General features: G+C 41.4%; 1 protein-coding gene across 5 annotated transcripts in view; it reads right to left on the bottom strand.

Annotated features, from left to right (window-relative positions):
• RANBP17 (RAN binding protein 17) overlaps positions 1–19,708 on the bottom strand; it is a 192,397-nt gene that overhangs the window by 16,804 nt on the left and 155,885 nt on the right. For all 5 annotated transcript variants that reach the window (XM_079969728.1, XM_079969727.1, XM_079969724.1 and 2 more), the window contains exon 25: positions 12,652–12,818. In XM_079969728.1, the coding sequence (XP_079825854.1) occupies positions 12,652–12,818 (167 nt within the window). The remainder of the gene's footprint in view (positions 1–12,651; positions 12,819–19,708) is intronic.

The following is a 19,708-nucleotide window of genomic DNA, read 5'->3' as shown; positions in this document are numbered from 1 at the left end:
ACAAGTGCCTCTTGAGAGAAGAAAGGCGCAGACAGCCTGATCCTCTTAATAGCTGTGTCATATGCTTCCTTCACCAATGGCCTTGGCAAGAGTCTATGATTGCAAAGCTAGCTTTTAGCCTACCAGCCCTCCACATCTGGCCCTAAACTGTTGCTGGAACCTTCGGTGTCTGTTTTACACTTAAATCATTGGGACATAAACTCTGCGCCATTTCTTCCTAGGGCTTGATCATTGCAAAATATCTTCCTTTCTATTCTATGGTGATCAAACAGACACTGCTTTGAGAGTCATTCCTCTTCCACAAGATGCTGAAACCAGAAGGTAGTTTTGCAAAACGGGGTGGGGGAAAGTGGTAGAAGAGCATGTTGAAGAATACTTCCCTTTTTTTTTTTTGAAAAAGGATGTTTATTTTCCATTGACCCCTAATGGGTATCAACAAAAAGCAACACTGCTCTTTAAATCATGATAGGCAAAGTACACAAAATCTATATGCTGTGTCTCGGTATTGCACAATTGTTTGCCAAAACCTGCATTCCAGTGCAGACCAGGAAGAGATGAAAAGGACAGAAATTAGACTGGTCACGAACTATCAAGAATAATGGCTTGATGTTTAGAGAAAGGGTTTTGAAAGACACAACAAAGTTTATAAGGGAAAGTTCAAAAGAATGTTAGTGCCTTGGGTGAAAAGAAAGGTGTGACTCTTAGCCTAACACAACTTCTACCTGGATAGTTCAGTTGGTTAGAGTGTGATGCAGATACTGTCAAGGTTGCAGGTTCGAGCCCCGTATGGGACAACCGCATATTCCTGCATTGCATGGGTTTGGACTAGATGATCCTCAGGGTCCCCTCCAACTCTATGATTCTATGATATAGAGAACCACAAATTCTTCTAGAAGATCAGCTTATTGTGTGTTTGGCAAAGCATTAAAGAGACATGCTAGAACAGCTTGTATATGTATACAGACTTCTTTAATCCTCTTTGTTCTCAAGTGGTTCACAAACTGATCCTAAATTTTATGGAACAATTTGTTACTTGCAACTATTCGCATTTGGAACAAATGATAATTTGAAAGCACATTCTTATAAAATGACGGGTGGGAAATTGAATACTAACAGTAGCTATTCCAAATGATTGGAATTACTGAGTGGCAACAGGTCTTCCCTTACTGCATTATAAAAAGTAATCAAGAGTCTTTTTCAATTAATATAATTTCTCACAACCACCACCCATCAAAGCTAGAAGTAGCAGGATACATACTGGCATTATTAAAAACAACTTCCTTGAATATTGCTTCTCCTACTTAATACTGCTTCTGTACCAGTCTCTTTGGATTCCTCTGGTTAACCAATGTTCACTGGAATATTTATTACAGACTGGAATATTGCTCTTTATGCCAAAAAGAAGTTAATTGGTTTTCTGTCGGCAGCATTAATCTGAGTACATCAATAACTAACCAACTAAAGAGCACTATTTGTGCTGCTTAAATGGCAGCACAAATCGCAAAAGCTCTAGCCATAATAAACTAGCAGAGACCTCTTCTCTAGTAGAATATTTGAGGTAAGAAAAGGGCCAACTCAATTGCATGCAGAGACACCTATTATCTATGGAACCAAGTGTTTGAGAAGGCATTTTCACCAAAGATTATCGCTGTTTTCAAAGAAGTCGAGGACCCAGCTCAGGACCCACAATTTGGCACCTCCAGGCTTGACTACTGTAATTCGCTCTATGCGGGGCTGCCCTTGAAGCTGTCCCAGAAACTCCAGCGGGTGCAGAATGCTGCAGCGAGGCTCCTCACGGGGTCTCTGCCATGGGAGCATATTCACCCAGTGCTTTTCCAGCTGCACTGGGTCCCTGTGGAGTACAGGGTCAGATTTAAGGTGCTGCTTTTGACCTTTAAAGCCCTTTACAGCCTAGGACCCCTGTACCTACGGGACCGCCTCTCCCGGTATGCCCCACGGATAGCCTCAAGGTCCATAAATAGCAACACCCTAGAGGTCCCGGGCCCTAAGGAAGTTAGATTGGCTTAAACCAGAGCCAGGGCCTTTTCAACACTGGCCCCGGCCTGGTGGGACGCTCTGACTCATGAGACCAGGGCCCTGCAGGATCTGATTTCTTTCCACAGGGCCTGTAAGACAGAGTTGTTCTGCCTGGCCTTTGGCTTGGAGCCAATTTGATTCCCTCCCTCTCTTTCTTTTTTCTTTTCCTTTCTCCTCCTGCGATGAGGCTACATTTTAATATTTTAATGTTGTATTTTAATTTTGCTTTTAAGTTTGTAATCATTCAACTTGAGTTTTTTTATTGCTTGTTAGCCGCCCTGAGCCCAGCCTTGGCTGGGGAGGGCGGGGTATAAATAAACATTATTATTATTATTATTAATATGAAGTCGATGCCATGCGAGCTCAAAAGAACCAGGAAATAGAACAAAAGATATGCCCCTAAAACCTGGAAATAAATGAACTTTGATTCTTGACTGAGAAGTGTATTTTAACCAGATTTGAAGATGGCCGGGGGGGGGGGGGGAGAGCATTGTTTTTGTTTGTTACTACATTATGTATTTTTGTGGGCTTATATCCTAAACCCTCAAATGAAGGGCGGTTTACATACATCTGATGTGAGATGTCACCAGTGCAGAATGGTGCCTACAACTGGGTTGGCTAACCTGCCCCCCCCCATCTTATTGTACTTCATCAGACCCAATCAGCATAATAAATGCTCAAGGAAGATGGGAGTGTAGTTGAGCAACATTTGAAAGGCCAAAAACTAACCATTGCTGGGCCAGAATGTTTAGACAGATTAGGTGGATTTGAGTTTAATCCCCATTCAGTCATAAAGAACACTGAGCGACTTGGCTATGCATGACCCCCTCACCCAAGTTGCCACCCCATCATTAGAACGGGGTCTATTGGATCATGCCAATGGCCGATCTAGTTCAACACTGTGTTTTCAACAGCAGTCAATAAGAGGCGGCCAGGAATGCAGGCAACAGCTTTCCCCATGGTCGTTCGTTTCTCTGCAACACGTATTCAGAGATATATCAAGAAGCTCCGCCTACAACCACTGGGATATTCAAATAGACAGATGTGCAAATGTTTCTGCAACACTTACTATTTCATTTTATCCTAAAAGAAAAATGCAGGCAGCCTGTGTAAAACATAGGAAGAAGGGCAAGGCCAGCTTTCAATCAAATGGTTACATTCTGCCATTTGGCAACATCCGTTTTATGCGGAAAACATAACCAAAACATTTTGTACGACTTCTGGAGCACAAAGTAACAAAGTCAGACAACTGCAAAGAAGTGGGCAAATTCTGATACAAATATTTTTAAAGACTGTTCCGTGTTTGATGCTGTTTTAAAGGAGGTTTGCCTAGAAAATTACAATTGTTCAGTAAGCATGAGAGATTTCATTTGTAATTCAGAACATCCCAGTTATTTGTTTTCCCTCAAAATATAAAGGTAAGCCATGCTTTATAAATATGCAACAAAGTTTCAAGTAAGATGCAAACACCAGCATCCTAATGTTTTCATTTAATTACCCTTGAAACGCATTCTATTTAATATTCATTACTCAAAAGCCAATTTAAAAGGGAAAGAGGTGATGGTACTTATTCAGAAAGACATGCTTTCATTCACTGCAATAGTTATCTAATATACGGAAGTTAATAAAGCAGATTAATCTACAAGTCCCTTTAAGCCATCACTGAGTTTAGAACAACTGCCTCTTTGACCTTTAACCCTCCTGCTGTGCACCAGTAGCAGGTGCCAGCTGCGCTAAAACGATGGCTGACGTGTTTGAACGCAAAGCCTTTTCTTACTTTTCCTCTGACCAGCAGCTGACCCTGTAGGAGCAATTGTTTCATCTGCTGGCCTAAAGGGTACATAAACCAGAAACGGATAAACAAAAAGCATATATACACCAGCTGCCTAGCCTTAGGGTACACCTCTACCGTCAACACCTCTAGCAATTTTTTCTGAAAGCCAAATTGCAGCCTTTTTGTCTCCATCCATGGACTAGGCGATACTTGTTACTTTACAAAGCTAAACTTCCATGCACACCAAAGTAGCACACTGTATTGTTAAGTGCTTAACAAGCTTTGTGATCAGGGAAGTCATTCTTGCTCGATTTGACTGTTTTGTTTTACAAACAGATCGCACTCTTAAAGTACAACTGCTTTGAAGTACTATAAAGTAGCAAGCTTCGGATTAAAAGCTGAAAAGTTATGCAAGATGCAAAACGATGGACGAAAGGTTTAGTGGGGTCCCCTCCTCCATTCTATAATTTTACACAGAGCATTGTAAGCACAGCATTCTGTACAGGTGGAATTATACCTGCATTGTGCTTTTATCAAGGCTGCTGACACCATCACACCATTATGAAATATTCTTTTGCTTATTGAATTACTCTGCCTTAAGATGAGAAGGCAATTATTTTGTTGATAAAAGTTACACGAGCACAAAGGCAGAGTAATTAATAAATGTATTATACGTCTGACAGAATAAAAAGTTAATATATTTTAAGGCACATCCAGTTCCTCCCCCCAAATTCATGAAATTATTTATATTAAACTATCAATCAATGCTGAAATGCCTAAATTTATGTCAATAGTTCAATAAGTGGCCTTGAGATTGAATTTTGGCTCATTCAATAAAGTATATTTTCCTGTTCCTTAACCACCCACATCTCTGCTGATTTGGTCTACAGCTGTTATATTTCTTTCAATTAAGAAAAAGTTATGATGCTTATTGGATCATATCCTTAAAATATGCTAAAATCCTAAATCCAGATATGAGTGGTTGCCCATTGTTTGGGGCCTGAGGGTACATTTAATTTTGACAGAGTGAGATGGGGGCATCGCCCCCTCCGGTTGCTTTTTCCCTCCCTCTCCTGGGTTACACTCCCCTCCCTTGAGAAAGAGAAAAGGCACACACACATTTGTTTAAACAAATCCTCTTCTTGTGTTATAGCCACCCCACCCCACACTTCATAGTAAGGCTATAGTATTGTCCACATAGTATTCTAGTTGCTATAAAAATGACTGAGATGCCACCTGAAAAGGTAGAATCAAAAAGGTAACGTGCTGTACAGTGCTGAGAACATTCATCCAAACATAAACAGGGGTGATCAGACTTTTGCTTTTTTACTTATTGTGAAAATCATTAGCGTGAAACATTAAGGCATTTTATTAATCGCGTATTTTACCCCGATCCTCCTGTGAAGCAGGCTAATTTTAAATCCTTTTGTAAACTACTAGGCACGCTGCTGCTTCTCCCACTGCTTAATACCAAGAAAAGCAATCAGAATTTTAAATATGAAGAACGTACCGCAAAGTATGTCAAAGCACTGGATATCTACTGCAAGTTACACATGGGCTCCCCATAGGAAGGACAGACTATTCCCTCTAGGGGCTGTGGTTAACTTTGGGATGAACAACATAACCAGCACTGAAGAACGGAAACTTCTATTGATTTATGAACTGCAGAAAACGTATTAACATAACTTCTATTTACGTTGGAGCAAGTTGTTAAGTTACAGCTTATGTATGCGATTCAAACATTAGTTAATTAAATGCAACACTTTAAAAAAACAGTTGGGGAAGGGTGTTGGCTTTGTTTAATCTTAGCAAGGACGGAATAGCTGCATTTGTAATTTGTAGTAAAAGAAAAAGCAAGCACAAGGATATTTAAAGAGGATGCATTTTACTATGTTGAACAAGACTGTATTAAAGCTTAGAAGTAATACTGGTTAGGAATATAAAACAACACCCAATCATATAATAAAAAAAAAGAAATTATGCATAATTGGGCTTCTTACATTCCACATTTCTAAAGCAGTTTCACTTATGTGAGCAAGGGCAACTCCATTTGCATTCTACACAAATTTCTATTTCATTTCTTCAGCAGGCAAGATCAGGCAACGGAGAGAGCTAAAACCTCTTAAAGATCATTGCTCCAGGTCTAACTATCTGATATACACTCACAGAAGTAGTTTTCATTCTGAGACATAATTAAATAAATGCCTTTCACTGAACTTCTAATACTCTTAATAAGACTATATGTTTTAAATGCCTCTGACTATTTCCACAATATTATTATTCCTACCCCTCAAGGCTTTAGCAGAGGTCCTGTTTATTGTATAACCCAATCAAGCCAAGCAGTGAAGCACTTGGGTAGCCTGCTCTTTGCTATGTGTTCAGATGTTTTATGAAGTTATGAGGCCTTTATCTCACAGGGCCAACATATATTTGAATCTTAACATATGCATGTGGTTTCAGATGGAGATAAGCAGATGGCATGCTTTACTACGTTATACGTACGCTTACAATAATCTGAATAGTTTTACAATGCTCTTTCATCCTCTAATCTTCCCTCTCTCATATCCCTGCTGCCAGCACAGCACATCCTCCTCATCTATTACTTCTTTAATATCCCATAGTCAGGAGGACAGCAAAACAGCAGTGCAGTGCTATGGTGGTCAGCTGAAATTGTTCTCATGGTTCTAAAGAATAAGACCACTCTTTCCTCTGGCTCTTTATGCCACGAGAAAAGACATGTAGCCCCCCCCCTTACTCTAGGCTGCCATTTGCCTTGTGTCTGTGCACCATGTCATATGATCAATTACGAAGAGCAGGGCTTACTTGGCCCCCCAAAAGAATATTTTATTCAAGTTGGCACCCCTGGGTGGTATAGTTGATATGGCATAGGAACTGGTCAATGCCAGCTGAATAAAGGAGCAGTTTGCTTAGATTTGAATCAACTGGCATTCATCCTATGGGACCAGCATCTATCGTTAAACAGGACCAGAATGTTGGAAGGGACCTTAAATGTCGTCTAATCCAGGAAAGCCACTGTCGTGCTATAGCTGGTTAAAATGTATTTCCATTTCTTCAGGAACAAGAGAACTTTATTTTACCTATCTATTTGACGCTTGTGCAGATATGCACCCGTATTTACGGATGCTCCTTTCGTTATTTTAAAAGAAACAAAATATAATCGGTGCTTCCGCCAGAACAGAGGAACAGGGGAAAATATTCTGTTACATTGCATCACTTTAAAGAACTGACAAGCCTCTTTAAGCTCGCAGTACAATTAGTCATTAGGGCCTAGTTTTCTAGCACTGTTAAGCAATTTGTAATAACCCCCTTCCTTTTAATAGGGTTAGGCATTACTTACAAGACACAGCTGTCTAGAAAACTGAAACCTCTAGTTGTGAAGCAACAGTCTTGTTCATTAGCCGCCATGATAGTCAAATCAGCTCTAAAGCCAGGGTTTAATGGCCTGCCGATGAATAATCAATGGCTCACTTTTCATCTGAGTGTGAAAATGAGAATAATCTAATTCATTGTCCCTCTGGTAAGATTCAAGTCCTTGGGTTCTGTTTCTATTCAGGGCTGATTTATAACCCAATGGAAACCTGATGTAAACATATAATCAATGAGTCCCATCATTGCTGATAACCGCCCCCAACTGGCTCACTCCCTCATCTCAAAAAGCCATCCCTTTAGGCTATTAGCTCCGTCCAGCTAACTCTTTCTACTATCCCTGCCTGCTGCTTTTACCTTGGCCATTCGTTTAGACCAGCAGAGTCAGAAGTAATTTTATACGCAGCAGAGAGCGGGTGGAATTGATTTTTCACTCAGCACTCAGTTCCCATCTGAATAATTATCAATTTTACTGCCTCATAAAGGGGAGAGTCAAAATTTCAAATCAATTCAAAAGAGCTTCTGAGACTGGAGAAACTGTGCACAAGGAGAAAGGTCAAAGTTGGTAGTGACCTCGGGAGATGATGTCAGGTATTAGAACACTGAATGGTTGACATCAGAAGCACTCAATATGGTATGACTCGTGCTAATGCAAATCATATTTATGCTGACTACTGGAGACCAGTCATTAATATTTAAAAGAGTACCTGAAAGCCTACATTCAGACGAACTATAATGTATTCGACAAACTGCGAAGCTAATAAAGACAGATCACTGCTTATTCATAGGATATAAATTTCAGGATTGCCAAGCGTCATTAACACAAACTACGGCGTTAAGGTCATAAGGAAGGCAAACGTATGAAAATCCTGATTTGAGGTCAGTATGCTATTATTTCTGATCCTACAGTTGTATTTATAGAGCAGGAACTACTGTACACAGTGACAGGTGAGTACTGAATACACCGCCAAGTTCTAATCAATTTCTGCTTTGGATTGGCTTCTGCAGGAAGTCGTAGTGAGAGGGAATGATGGCAATGAATCACATGCCGATAATAATGCCAGTCAAATACATTCCTAAATAATATGCTGTGTACCAGTTCCTTATTTGCCTTTATTTGGAAACAAAGATCACCCAATGTAATCGGAACAATAAATAACAATGATAAATCTTGTAAACTTAAGTAGCAACCACCATTTCTGTTGCCTAACCATCAGTACAATCTCCAGGTCACTAAAGATCTTCCACTGATGTCACTCTGTCCTGATTACAGCCATAAATCCAAGCAGTTACATGGTATTTAGTTAACAATCTGTTCTTAAAATGCCCACCAGTCTGCCATTTGGGATTAAATCATTCACCAAAGACAAAACTGACTATGAAACTGTCAAAATCCATGGTTCCTTGCAACAATAGTGCATCCCATAATAATAGAAACAGAAGCACAACACCTCTCTGTGTCATCTTCAGATCATGAAATTTTTATTACTCGATTTGCCTTGAAAAGACAAACGGCAATCAATTGCTTAGTTGAATATCATATGAGCATCTAGTTATTTTTTTATTTAGAACTACTGTATTCCATCTGCTTATCTCTGAGGTGACTCAGATAAAATATTAAATACTAATACAAAATATAATACTAATATACTAAGTAAAATCCATCTAATATACAAGGAAAAAGAAAAGTCAGAAGAATAAGTGTACTTGCTAAAAGCTGGTACAATTAATATATATGTTGAAGACTCAAGTACATTAAAAAGCCTTCACCAGACACCTAAAAGACATTTAAGTAGGTACTAGGCAAAAAATGTTTAGGGAGGAAGTTCCAAAGTCAAGCTGCCACGCTTTTTCCAAAAAAGGGGCCCTGCATGAAACTTCCAAAGGTGGAGGCAACTGGATCAGGGCCTCAGTTGATAATCTAAGCAAACAGGCACATGCATGTAAGAGAAGATTGTTGCCCTGAGGCTGTTTAGGGCTTCATACACTAAAATGCACTTTGAACTGCATCCAAAAGCATACTAGAAGCCAGCAAAGTTCTTTTGGTTCCAGCAAAAACATATTCAGCACAGCAGGTTCCCATCAGTAACTTGGTCACTGAACCTGCTGAAGTTTCTGAAAACTCTTATACAGGCAGCCTAATGTATAGCCACATGTGAGATATCAACATGGCATGGATAAGTGTGGCAAGATTTTAGTTATCAAGGAGAGGCTGCAGCTAGCACACCAACTGAAGGCAGAAAGTTTTCCACCCTACAGACTTCATTTGGGTGCGTATAAGCAAGGCTAGACCTAAAAACAACACCACCAAATTCTCTTAAGGGAAACTGCAATTTCATCAAGAACAGGCCAAATATTAACTCACTACCCAATCATACCATCTATGAACATTCTTCAGTCTTGTCTGTTGAGATTTAGTTTATCAGCATTTATCGAGATACCTACACCTATTCCTGTCCAGGCATTCACCACGATATTTGGATTGGGAGAAGGAGGGAGAACTCTCCAGATGGTTTCACTAAACAGGATGTAAGGCAAAATGGATTACTTGGGAGCCAAAAGTGCTCTAGTTAAGAGGGTCAGCATGCCAACAAGTGATCAAGACTATATTTCTTGGTAAACTGCCTATATTTCAGAGGTCAACCAGGACTGCCGTAGGTGTGTCAGCAACATCAAGCTGTAAACTCCCATAGTACCAGACCATTGGGCCATGCTGGCTGGGAATGACAGAACTTGAGATTCTGAAACATCTCGAGAGTATCAGGCTCAGGAAAACTGGTACAGTGGTGCCTCACAAGACGAAAATAATCCGTTCCGCGAGTCTCTTCGTCTAGCGGTTTTTTCGTTTTGCGAAGCATCCCTATTAGCGGCTTAGCGGATTAGCGCTACTAGCGGCTTAGCGGCTATTAGCAGCTTAGAAAAAGGGGGGGAGGGAAAAAACTCGCAAGACTCGCAAGGCGTTTTCGTCTTGTGAAGCAAGCCCATAGGGAAATTCGTCTTGCGAAGCGCCTCGAAAAACGGAAAACCCTTTCGTCTAGCGGGTTTTTCATCTTGCGAGGCATTCGTCTTGCGGGGCACCACTGTATACAGGATTCCAAATCTGGCCACACATTTGGAAAGGTACCACAAAGAGGTCAACTTATTTTCAACCCCAACTTTCCAATACTTTCCAATAATGAGTTAATATTTTTCACTGTTGTTGCATCCCAGGTTGCAATGCTTTTCACTGAGCTATCCACAATGGCCCCAAGATTTCTTCCCTGAATACTTAACCACTGAAGACTCCCTTAGTGCATTATAGAAGCTTCTGAACTTCTATAATAAAATCAGTTCACATGCGTGCTGCTTGGTCACATGGGGTTTTTGGCATAGTGCCTTTTGCTTTCCGGCAGAGATGCACTGACACTGGAAATCCAGTGCGAAAGGAGGTTGTGGTGGAATAGGTCTCTTGTGTGCAGATGACCCCAGCATCTCCCACAGTGGTCAAAGGTACCCACTTATTTGTAAGGTAGTTGATACTGGGCCAATGAGGAAGACTATTGTGATTGTTGACAGTGAGGTCATCAGCGCCTGGAGTTAAGAACATGATCTCCCCATGACTACTGTATCACTAGAGGCTTTTTCTAAACTTCCAAAACAAAAACACCAGCAATTTTTTAAAAAGTCTCATCTATTAACTGATAAACTGAACTACAGTGGTGCCCCGCAAGACGAACGTCTCGCAAGACGGAAAACCCGCTAGACGAAAGGGTTTTCCGTTTTGGAGGCGCTTTGCAAAACGAATTTTCCTATGGGCTTGCTTTGCAAGACAAAAATGTCTTGCAAGTTCCTGCGGGGTTTTTTCCCTCCCCCCACCCCTTTTCCTAAGCCCTAAGCCGCTTATCAGCTGATCCGCTAAAAGCCGCTAAACCGCTAATAGCGCTAATCCGCTAAGCTGTCAATGGGCTTGCTTCGCAAGACGAAAAAACCGCTATACGAAGAGCCTCACGGAACGGATTAATTTTGTCTTGCGAGGCACCACTGTATCCTTGTAAACTTGCTTTATAAGAAAGAAGAGGAGCTACAACAGCACTGCAGATGTTATTTGCCCAAAGATGGAAGGCAGACAAAGTACCTACAAGAGAAGAACGGCTGACAAAGATGATGGACTATGCCAAAAATGACCAGGAAGATTTTGTGTGAATGTTTAGGGATGCAGGGGAGGATATATTGTCTAAGATATCCTATCCCAACTTGTCTTTACGAGTTCAACAAAATCAGCACAGTTAACATTCCCCGTTTTTTAAACACACGCACAGCAGGTAGCTTGCTCAGACTCGTTAAGAGTCTCTGTAAATATTTCCTGGTATTTTCCCTGTTTAATCTTAAAATAAGACTCTACGCAGTCTTCTGATGTTTAAATGTGGTGACTACAGTGGTGCCCCGCAAGACGAACGTCTCGCAAGACGGAAAACCCGCTAGACGAAAGGGTTTTCCGTTTTGGAGGCGCTTTGCAAAACGAATTTCCCTATGGGCTTGCTTCGCAAGATGAAAATGTCTTGCGAGTTCCTGCGGGTTTTTCCCCCTTCCCCCCCCTTTTCCTAAGCCCTAAGCCGCTTATCAGCTGATAAGCCGCTTATCAGCTGATCCGCTAAAAGCCGCTAAACCGCTAATAGCGCTAATCCGCTAAGCTGTCAATGGGCTTGCTTCGCAAGACGGAAAAACCGCTATACGAAGAGCCTCACGGAACAGATTAATTTCGTCTTGCGAGGCACCACTGTATCTCCTTATGGGATAAAGTCCCCCTTTTCTTCTCTTGGCCTGGAGCCAAGGGTGAATTTTAGTAGTGCTGTTGTTAAGATGGCATCGATAGAGATAAGAGGGACAAGAAGAGAAAAGATGGTCGCCAGCCTGTAGATTCTAGATTATTCCACTTCAGGAGAGGCCACACCCATCTCAAGTTACACATAGGAAGTTTCATCTCAGTCCTGGAATGCAGGAAGTTCCGGCTGGAGGACTGAGACAACCTTCATGTCAACTCTAGCAATGTTGTGTTTGACTGCACCTGATTCTTACATCCCACAGGTTTACTATCAAGAGGATAATAAATTTAATAAAGAATGGGGGAAATTTATGTTACTTCAAAGAACACTGTAAACAATTAAAAACATTGGCAGGATTCTAAAAAAAACCACTTGCAATGTAGCGAGAAACTGAGGGTTAAGAAAATATGGAGAACATTATATGATGCATTTGGAAAAGAATAACTTTGGAAACCATGGAGGAGTGGAGGGAAGTTCTGAGATTCAGAGAATCCTATGTGTACATGATTATGATTTATTTGTGATGATAATTGTTAAAGGCAAAAACAAATATTATTTTTTTTTAAAGAAAGGAAGGAGAGGAGAGGAGAACACCTTTGCTCACAACGATAACAAAAATGGAGGAAAGCTGCACAATGCTACGGAGCTTACCTGCTGCAATACTTCTGAGTTCTGCTGCATGAAGTGCAGTAATCTTTGCCCGTCTTGTGAAGTCTCTCTACATCTCAGAGGTTTCTTGCCTTCTTTTGCTATGTGCTTAAAGAGGTAGGTGACAATGTAGTCTAAACTTGCACAGCAGCTGGAGGACACAATCGTATCTGCACACGGCAAATGAAATAAAATGTAATTAATTAGGAGACAGTTCTAACAGGAACATCCTAGATGAGAAAGAGAAATCACAATATTACAGTGAGATGAGGTATCTGGATGAAAATGTTTCACCGCACCGTTGCTCTTCTTCGGTAGGTTTAACATATTCAAAGTAGATTTCAGTGCAACAGGCCCTCTTCTCTCACTCTAAACCGCACAGGGGGACTCCTAAACCCCACTGGTATTCTGCCTAGTTGTAAGCACTCCTGCTGGGTGTTCCAAATTGCAGGATTCCAGCTGCTTCCTTATTGCTATGAAATTATGAAATCTGAAGAGTTTGTACTTGGGGGATAAGAGCAAATGTTTTCATTCTCCTGCTTTAAAATCCTAACTGAAGAGCCAATATCACAATTTGCCTGAAAATGAATGCACAGGTTGAACATGCAATCCAAGGGTCTTTTATTATTAAATATTCAGGATATTGTAGGGACGTGGGTGGCGCTGTGGTCTAAACCACTAAGCCTCTTGGGCTTGCCGATCTGAAGGTCAGCGGTTCAAATCTGCGCAACAGTGGTGAGCTCCCATTGCTCTGTCCCAGCTCCTGCCAACCTAGCAGTTCAAAAGCACACCAGTGCAAGTAGATAAATAGGTACCGCTCTGGCGGGAAGGTAAACAGTGTTTCCGTGCGCTCTAGTTTCTGTCATGGTGTTCCGTTGCTGGCTCCCTCAGCCTGAAAGCGAGATGAGCACCGCATCCCATAGTCACCTTTGACTGGATTTAACCATCCAGTGGTCCTTTACCTTTACCTTTCAGGATATTATTAGGAATTTGGAAAAATGACACAAACTTGCCAGCTATCAAAAATATTAAAAATTGTATTTCGATAGAACATTAAATCTTAGGATGACAATAATACTGAGGTATGGAATGAGAAATGGCAGAGGTAAATGGCTGTTTGGATATTTTTATTGCAATCAGAATAATGATAAGTGCCATTGCACAATTTCTACCAGAGGTTTTGGGCTATGAACTTGATAATGCAATAGCTGATAAGAGAAAGTAGAGCAAAGGATAATGGCTCATCCTTACGTGCAGGATTTAAACTGAAGGAAACTTGTCAGAAGACCAAAACCGAACCATATCTGATGCAACATTAATGTGTCCATCTGACTCATGTATGCTCTCCCCCCCCCCCCCCGCTTGAAGGACAGGCGTGGTTTGTCTTCCTCACCTCAGTTCCTTTATTTACACCTCTCTTTTGCACGGACACCCCATTCAATGCAATACTTTTAACAGCAGAATACCTTCGTATGCTCAATAATCAACCGATTCCCAAATCCATATGTTTGTTGTTGCTGTTTAGTCATTTAGTCGTGTCCAACTCTTCGTGACCCTATGGACCAGAGCACGCCAGGCACTCCTGTCTTCCACTGCCTCCCGCAGTTTGGTCAAACTCATGTTAGCAGCTTTGAGAACACTGTCCAACCATCTCGTCCTCTGTCGTCCCCTTCTCCTTGTGCCCTCAATCTTTCCCAACATCAGGGTCTTTTCCAGGGAGTCTTCTCTTCTCATGAGGTGGCCAAAGTACTGGAGCCTCAGCTTCAGGATCTGTCCTTCCAGTGAGCACTCAGGGCTGATTTCCTTAAGAATGGATACGTTTGATCTTCTTGCAGTCCATGGGACTCTCAAGAGTCTCCTCCAGCACCATAATTCAAAAGCATCAATTCTTCGGCGATCAGCCTTCTTTATGGTCTAGCTCTCACTTCCATACATCACTACTGGGAAAACCATAGCTTTAACAATATGGACCTTTGTCGGCAAGGTGATTTCTCTGCTTTCTAAGATGCTGTCTAGGTTTGTCATTGCTTTTCTCCCAAGAAGCAGGCATCTTTTAATTTTGGACTGCTGTCACCATCTGCAGTGATCATGGAGCCCAAGAAAGTAAAATCTCTCACTGCCTCCATTTCTTTCCCTTCTATTTGCCAGTAGGTGATGGGACCAGTGGCCATGATCTTTGTTTTTTTGATGTTGAGCTTCAGACCATATTTTGCACTCTCCTCTTTCACCCTCACTAAAAGGTTCTTTAATTCCTCCTCACTTTCTGCCATCGAGGCTGTGTCATCTGCATATCTGAGGTTGTTGATATTTCTTCCGGCAATCTTAATTCGGGCTTGGGATTCATCCAGTCCAGCCTTTCACATGATGAATTCTGCATATAAGTTAAATAAGCAGCGAGACAATATACAGCCTTGTTGTACTCCTTTCCCAATTTTGAACCAATCAGTTGTTCTACATCCAGTTCTAACTGTAGCTTCTTGTCCCACATAGAGATTTCTCAGGAGACAGATGAGGTGATCAGGCACTCCCATTTGTTTAAGAACCTGCCATAGTTTGCTGTGGTTGATACAGTCAAAGGCTTTTGCATAGTCAATGAAGCAGAAGTAGATGTCTTTCTGGAACTCTCTAGGTTTCTCCATAATCCAGCGCATGTTTGCAATTTGGTCTTTGGTTCCTCTGCCTCTTCAAAATCCAGCTTGCACTTCTGGGAGTTCTCGGTCCACATACTGCTTAAGCCTGCTTGTAGAATTTTAAGCATACTCTTGCTAGCGTGTGAAATAAGTGCAATTGTGCGGTAGTTGGAGCAGTCTTTGGCACTGCCCTTCTTTGGGATTGGGATGTAGACTGATTACTGATGCAATAACTTTGCCTACTCTTTGGAGAATGTTCATTGTATTTACATTAACTAGAATTATCTGCTCAGCTTGTAATGTGGATAAAAATATTCATGTTGCCATTATATCATCATAACCTTACTCCAACACATGCTGCCTCAGTTCAATGAAAACAGAGTCTGTTTGCTTATATGCATTAGCATACGGCAACAATAGATTGGTTATTTTCTATCTGTGCCCTGTTTATAAATGTAGGCAATCTTATCTAGTTTCTCATTACTGGGTTATTTGGTCTTCTTTTCCCACATCATAGTTTTTTCTAGCATTACTCTGTATCCAAGTGCAGCTTCTGTTTCAGTTCTAACGGCAGTCACGCTTGAAGCTACTGCAGATAATTTGTCTCCCTTTCTGTTCAAAGTAGGAGAAAATGGAACGGAGGCTGGTATAAGAAACGATCAGATTCTTAGGAGATTGCCTGCATTTGGGGATTCAACCTGCTCCCAAGTGAGGACAATTGACTCTAAGGGTTGCAAATCTAGGTCACCATGGCATTGGTTTTGATTGCCTAGCTTTTGGATGGGTGCACGAATTAAATTGTTAAAATATTCATTTGGAAGAGAAAGAGAAGGTGTATGATAGACTCAATTAAGTGTATCCCCCTAAACTGTGATGAGTGGAAACCTGCCAATATTGCAGTGAGCATTTGAGAACTTCTCTCTAGACGCCAGATTGTTGATCTGTGCCAGTTCTGCTTCATAAACGTTGTTTTCAAGTTTACTTGTATTTGAACATCATTGCAATATATTTTTTCCTAAGCTAAGTTCTCCTGAGGTCTTAGAAAGGATTTTGCAGACAATATAGCCACAATTAGTCTCAAGACTCTCTTAATCTTACCAAGTATGAAACATTCCTGTGAATTTCTGATAATCCCCATTTCTACTGGCTTCAAATGGAGGTGAACTTTCGTATCTCTTTCCCAGAGAGTTTCTTTATTTGTAGAATCTACCCAATCTATCTATTATCCATCTCTCATAATAATACCCCATCCATTCACCATGCTGCTGAGGTTGTCATACATGGTTATCTCATTTTATCATCTCACCAGCATGTAAGCATTGAATCTAACACGGAGAAATTAGACATCCTTACACATCAAGTCACACAGAATTCACTACATTAAGTGCAGGATCAAAGCTTAAGATCAAGATATTTTAAATTCCCAAATGGACGAAAATGCAGAACCAAGCAATTCCTTCTCCCAAGGCATGGCAGTCTGTAGTGCAACGGGAGTTATTACGATGACTTGTGATCTCAGGGCTACTTGATATACAGGTGAAACTCAAAAAATTAGACTATCGTGGAAAAGTTCATTTATTTCAGTAATTCAACTTAAAAGGTGAAACTAATATATGAGATGGACTCATGACATGCAAAGCGAGATATGTCAAGCCTTTATTTGTTATAATTGTGATGATTATGGCATACAGCTGATGAAAACTAGACCCCCTAAAACAGGATGGGCAACTTCAAGCCCTCTGGGCTTCTCTGTCTGGTCCTTGGGATTTTTGCTGAAGTGGAACCCAAGGCAGGACCAATGTAGGGTGGGACTATTCAGTGGTACTGAGTACTTTGGGACAAAACAAACAAGCTTCAATGTGAGTCATGGGGGGGACGACGACTGGCTTTTCACTTCTGACATTGGGATCATTTGAACAGGTTGTGAAAAGTAGAATTTGAAAGATGTATGTAGATGACCAGTGACTACCATACCCATTTGGGGTGGAGGAAGGCAGATTTCTCATCTACTCCACCATTTCCCCTTGTAATTCTATTTTTGATATCATCATTTCCAAGGGCAGTATTGAATGTGACATAGAAGTGGAGGGAGGAAATATCTCAATCGAGAACCTGACTGTTGCTTTGAGGTGAACTAAAGTCATTATTCAAACAAAGGTCTGAGAGATATGACCAAGAACACAACTCCAGCCATCAAGATATACGAAGTAATTGTTTGAAAAGTGCAAAATTAATCTATTATGTTGACCACTCAAGGAAAGCAACTGCATGGGCCTGGTTCAGATATTTCCATCCAATCTTTCTCCTATGTTTTGGGTAGACAGGATGGGAAAAGAGCATACCTTCCCTCATGGGCGTAGTGAAGAGGAGGCAGCTGCCCCCTAAATAAATAAAAATCAACACAAATCTGAGGTTGTGGTTCGAGGACCCGACCCCGCAATGTGAAATGAATACACAGGACACATGATATAGGGTTAATGGGCATGAATAAGGCCACAACTTTATTGATTACAGCAGTGATAAGGTATTGGCTTAGGCATTGGATGACTATAACAAGGGGGTTTATTCACCAGCAGGTGGAGCCTGTTGATGCTAATCCAACTATAGGCTCTCCCCTGATGTCACCAAGGGTCGCGCCATGGCCTCCCGCCAAGCAGGCATCGGACGGAGTACACGACCGCCGGATTCCTTTAACGGAATACCCCAAAAATTGAAGGCATAGGCGATGGCCACACCTAGCTCTTCGACACACCACAAAACATTATTCCAATGCCTAACCTACCCACCAATACCACAAAAGTTGTGACGATTGCTATGAGGTAGGCGAAAAAACCAAAAAGCCTAATGCCAAATGGAAAAATTCCTACCAGGCCCCCTAGACAACCAGGGCGACCAACCTAAGGTCCATAGCAAGGCCAAAAAACTAAGACCCTGAACTTGAAGGGAGTGGAGGGTGGGTGACTCGCAACAGGACGACGGAGCAGAGAATGAGGCCGAGGAGGGGCTGGCGCCGCAGCATATAGGCTGCTAAACACGCCCCCTTGGCGGCACCTGGTTGGGTGCCTGCCAGGGGGCGTGGACGCCAGCCAGGTGAGTGGGAAAAGCAGGGGGGAGCTACCGCCCCCTGCTAGGGGCGGCGCTCGGGCTCCCGTCCACAACCACTCCCCTCTCTTCCAGGGAGGAGAGTCTTTCTGTCTCCCCTACCTAACAAAAATCCTGGCCACTCCTATGCCTTCCCTACCCACCCATCTGGCTGACAAGTTCAGCTTCTGAAGCCACTCAATGTCCACATGTAAGCATAACACTTCAGTAGGACATGCATAAGAAATATCCAATGTGGGATAGGCCCAAATAATGCAGAATAATAGGCCAAACTAATGCAGAAAGCTTCCAGGCATTTCCTGAGATATCTAGTGTGCTGTTCTGGTCTATGTGCACTGGATGTTAGGCATGCATGCCATTCTGAAATGCTACGTGTTCATACAAACATATAGTAAAACAGGCATGTAGATGGGTGGGGAGGCCCATTCTTTCTCCCTGAAATGTGCAGGAATAAGATCAGGGGGAGGGTACTGTCCAAACTAAGTTTGTTTGTTTGTTATTAAAAAAAGCAAAAAGGGATGTAAGATTTCTAAATCTTCTAGGTAGAGTGCAGGTGGGCCTAAAAAAATAAAAATAAAATGTTAGCCCTTTCCTTATTTGAATGGAATAGTGGTTCCCTTATTGAAAACAAAAACTCAGCTCACAAAGAAACGTGTGTTTTAAAAAGAAGAGGACAAGATTCTTCAAACAATGTAAAAACACATTGCCTGGCCTAAAATCGGCTATGCAGTACAAAGGTTTGAGTGAAATCAACTACCAGGTTTTCAGCCCTCCTGATTAGACTGTATAAAGAGAATAACTGAACACAAATTCAGCCCTAGGTATTTAGTAGCTGCTGAATAACGAAGGGGATGAGGACGGCTTATGTGAACAGTGTAGGATCAGGCCCATTATGTTTTCACTTCTAAAGGCTTCTGGCCTTGTAGCTGCATATGGAAGTAATGAACACTTTAAGAAATGTATTTGGAAATGCATATTTCATAAGCGAGTTTTGCAGTACTTTTAAACCAGTGCTTTGACTCTATTTGTTTTAAAATTGAATAACACAAAGTAAATCACTAACATCCATTTAGAAACCAGTAGCTGTTCTAAACATGCTGATACTGTACAAGTAGATATTTTATATTCCTCTGTAAGTGATCTTAGCAGCACAGTGGAGAGGTCTACCCTCTCATCTGCTCACGAGGATGCAATTTAAGTATTAAGAGCTACTTATATTTTCCCATAACTGTATATCAAAGATGCTTGTGGCACTCATTTTTCTTCTTATTGTAAGAGTGTAACAGAGGAGGATGTGATGCAAGACCCCCACGCTGATTTTAATGGAC

This window comes from Podarcis cretensis (genome assembly GCF_951804945.1).
Source record: "Podarcis cretensis genome assembly, chromosome: 3".
Classification (NCBI taxonomy): Eukaryota; Metazoa; Chordata; class Lepidosauria; order Squamata; family Lacertidae; genus Podarcis; species Podarcis cretensis.
The sequence above is the reverse complement of the archived record's forward strand: the minus strand, read 5'-3'. Positions and strand labels throughout refer to the sequence as shown.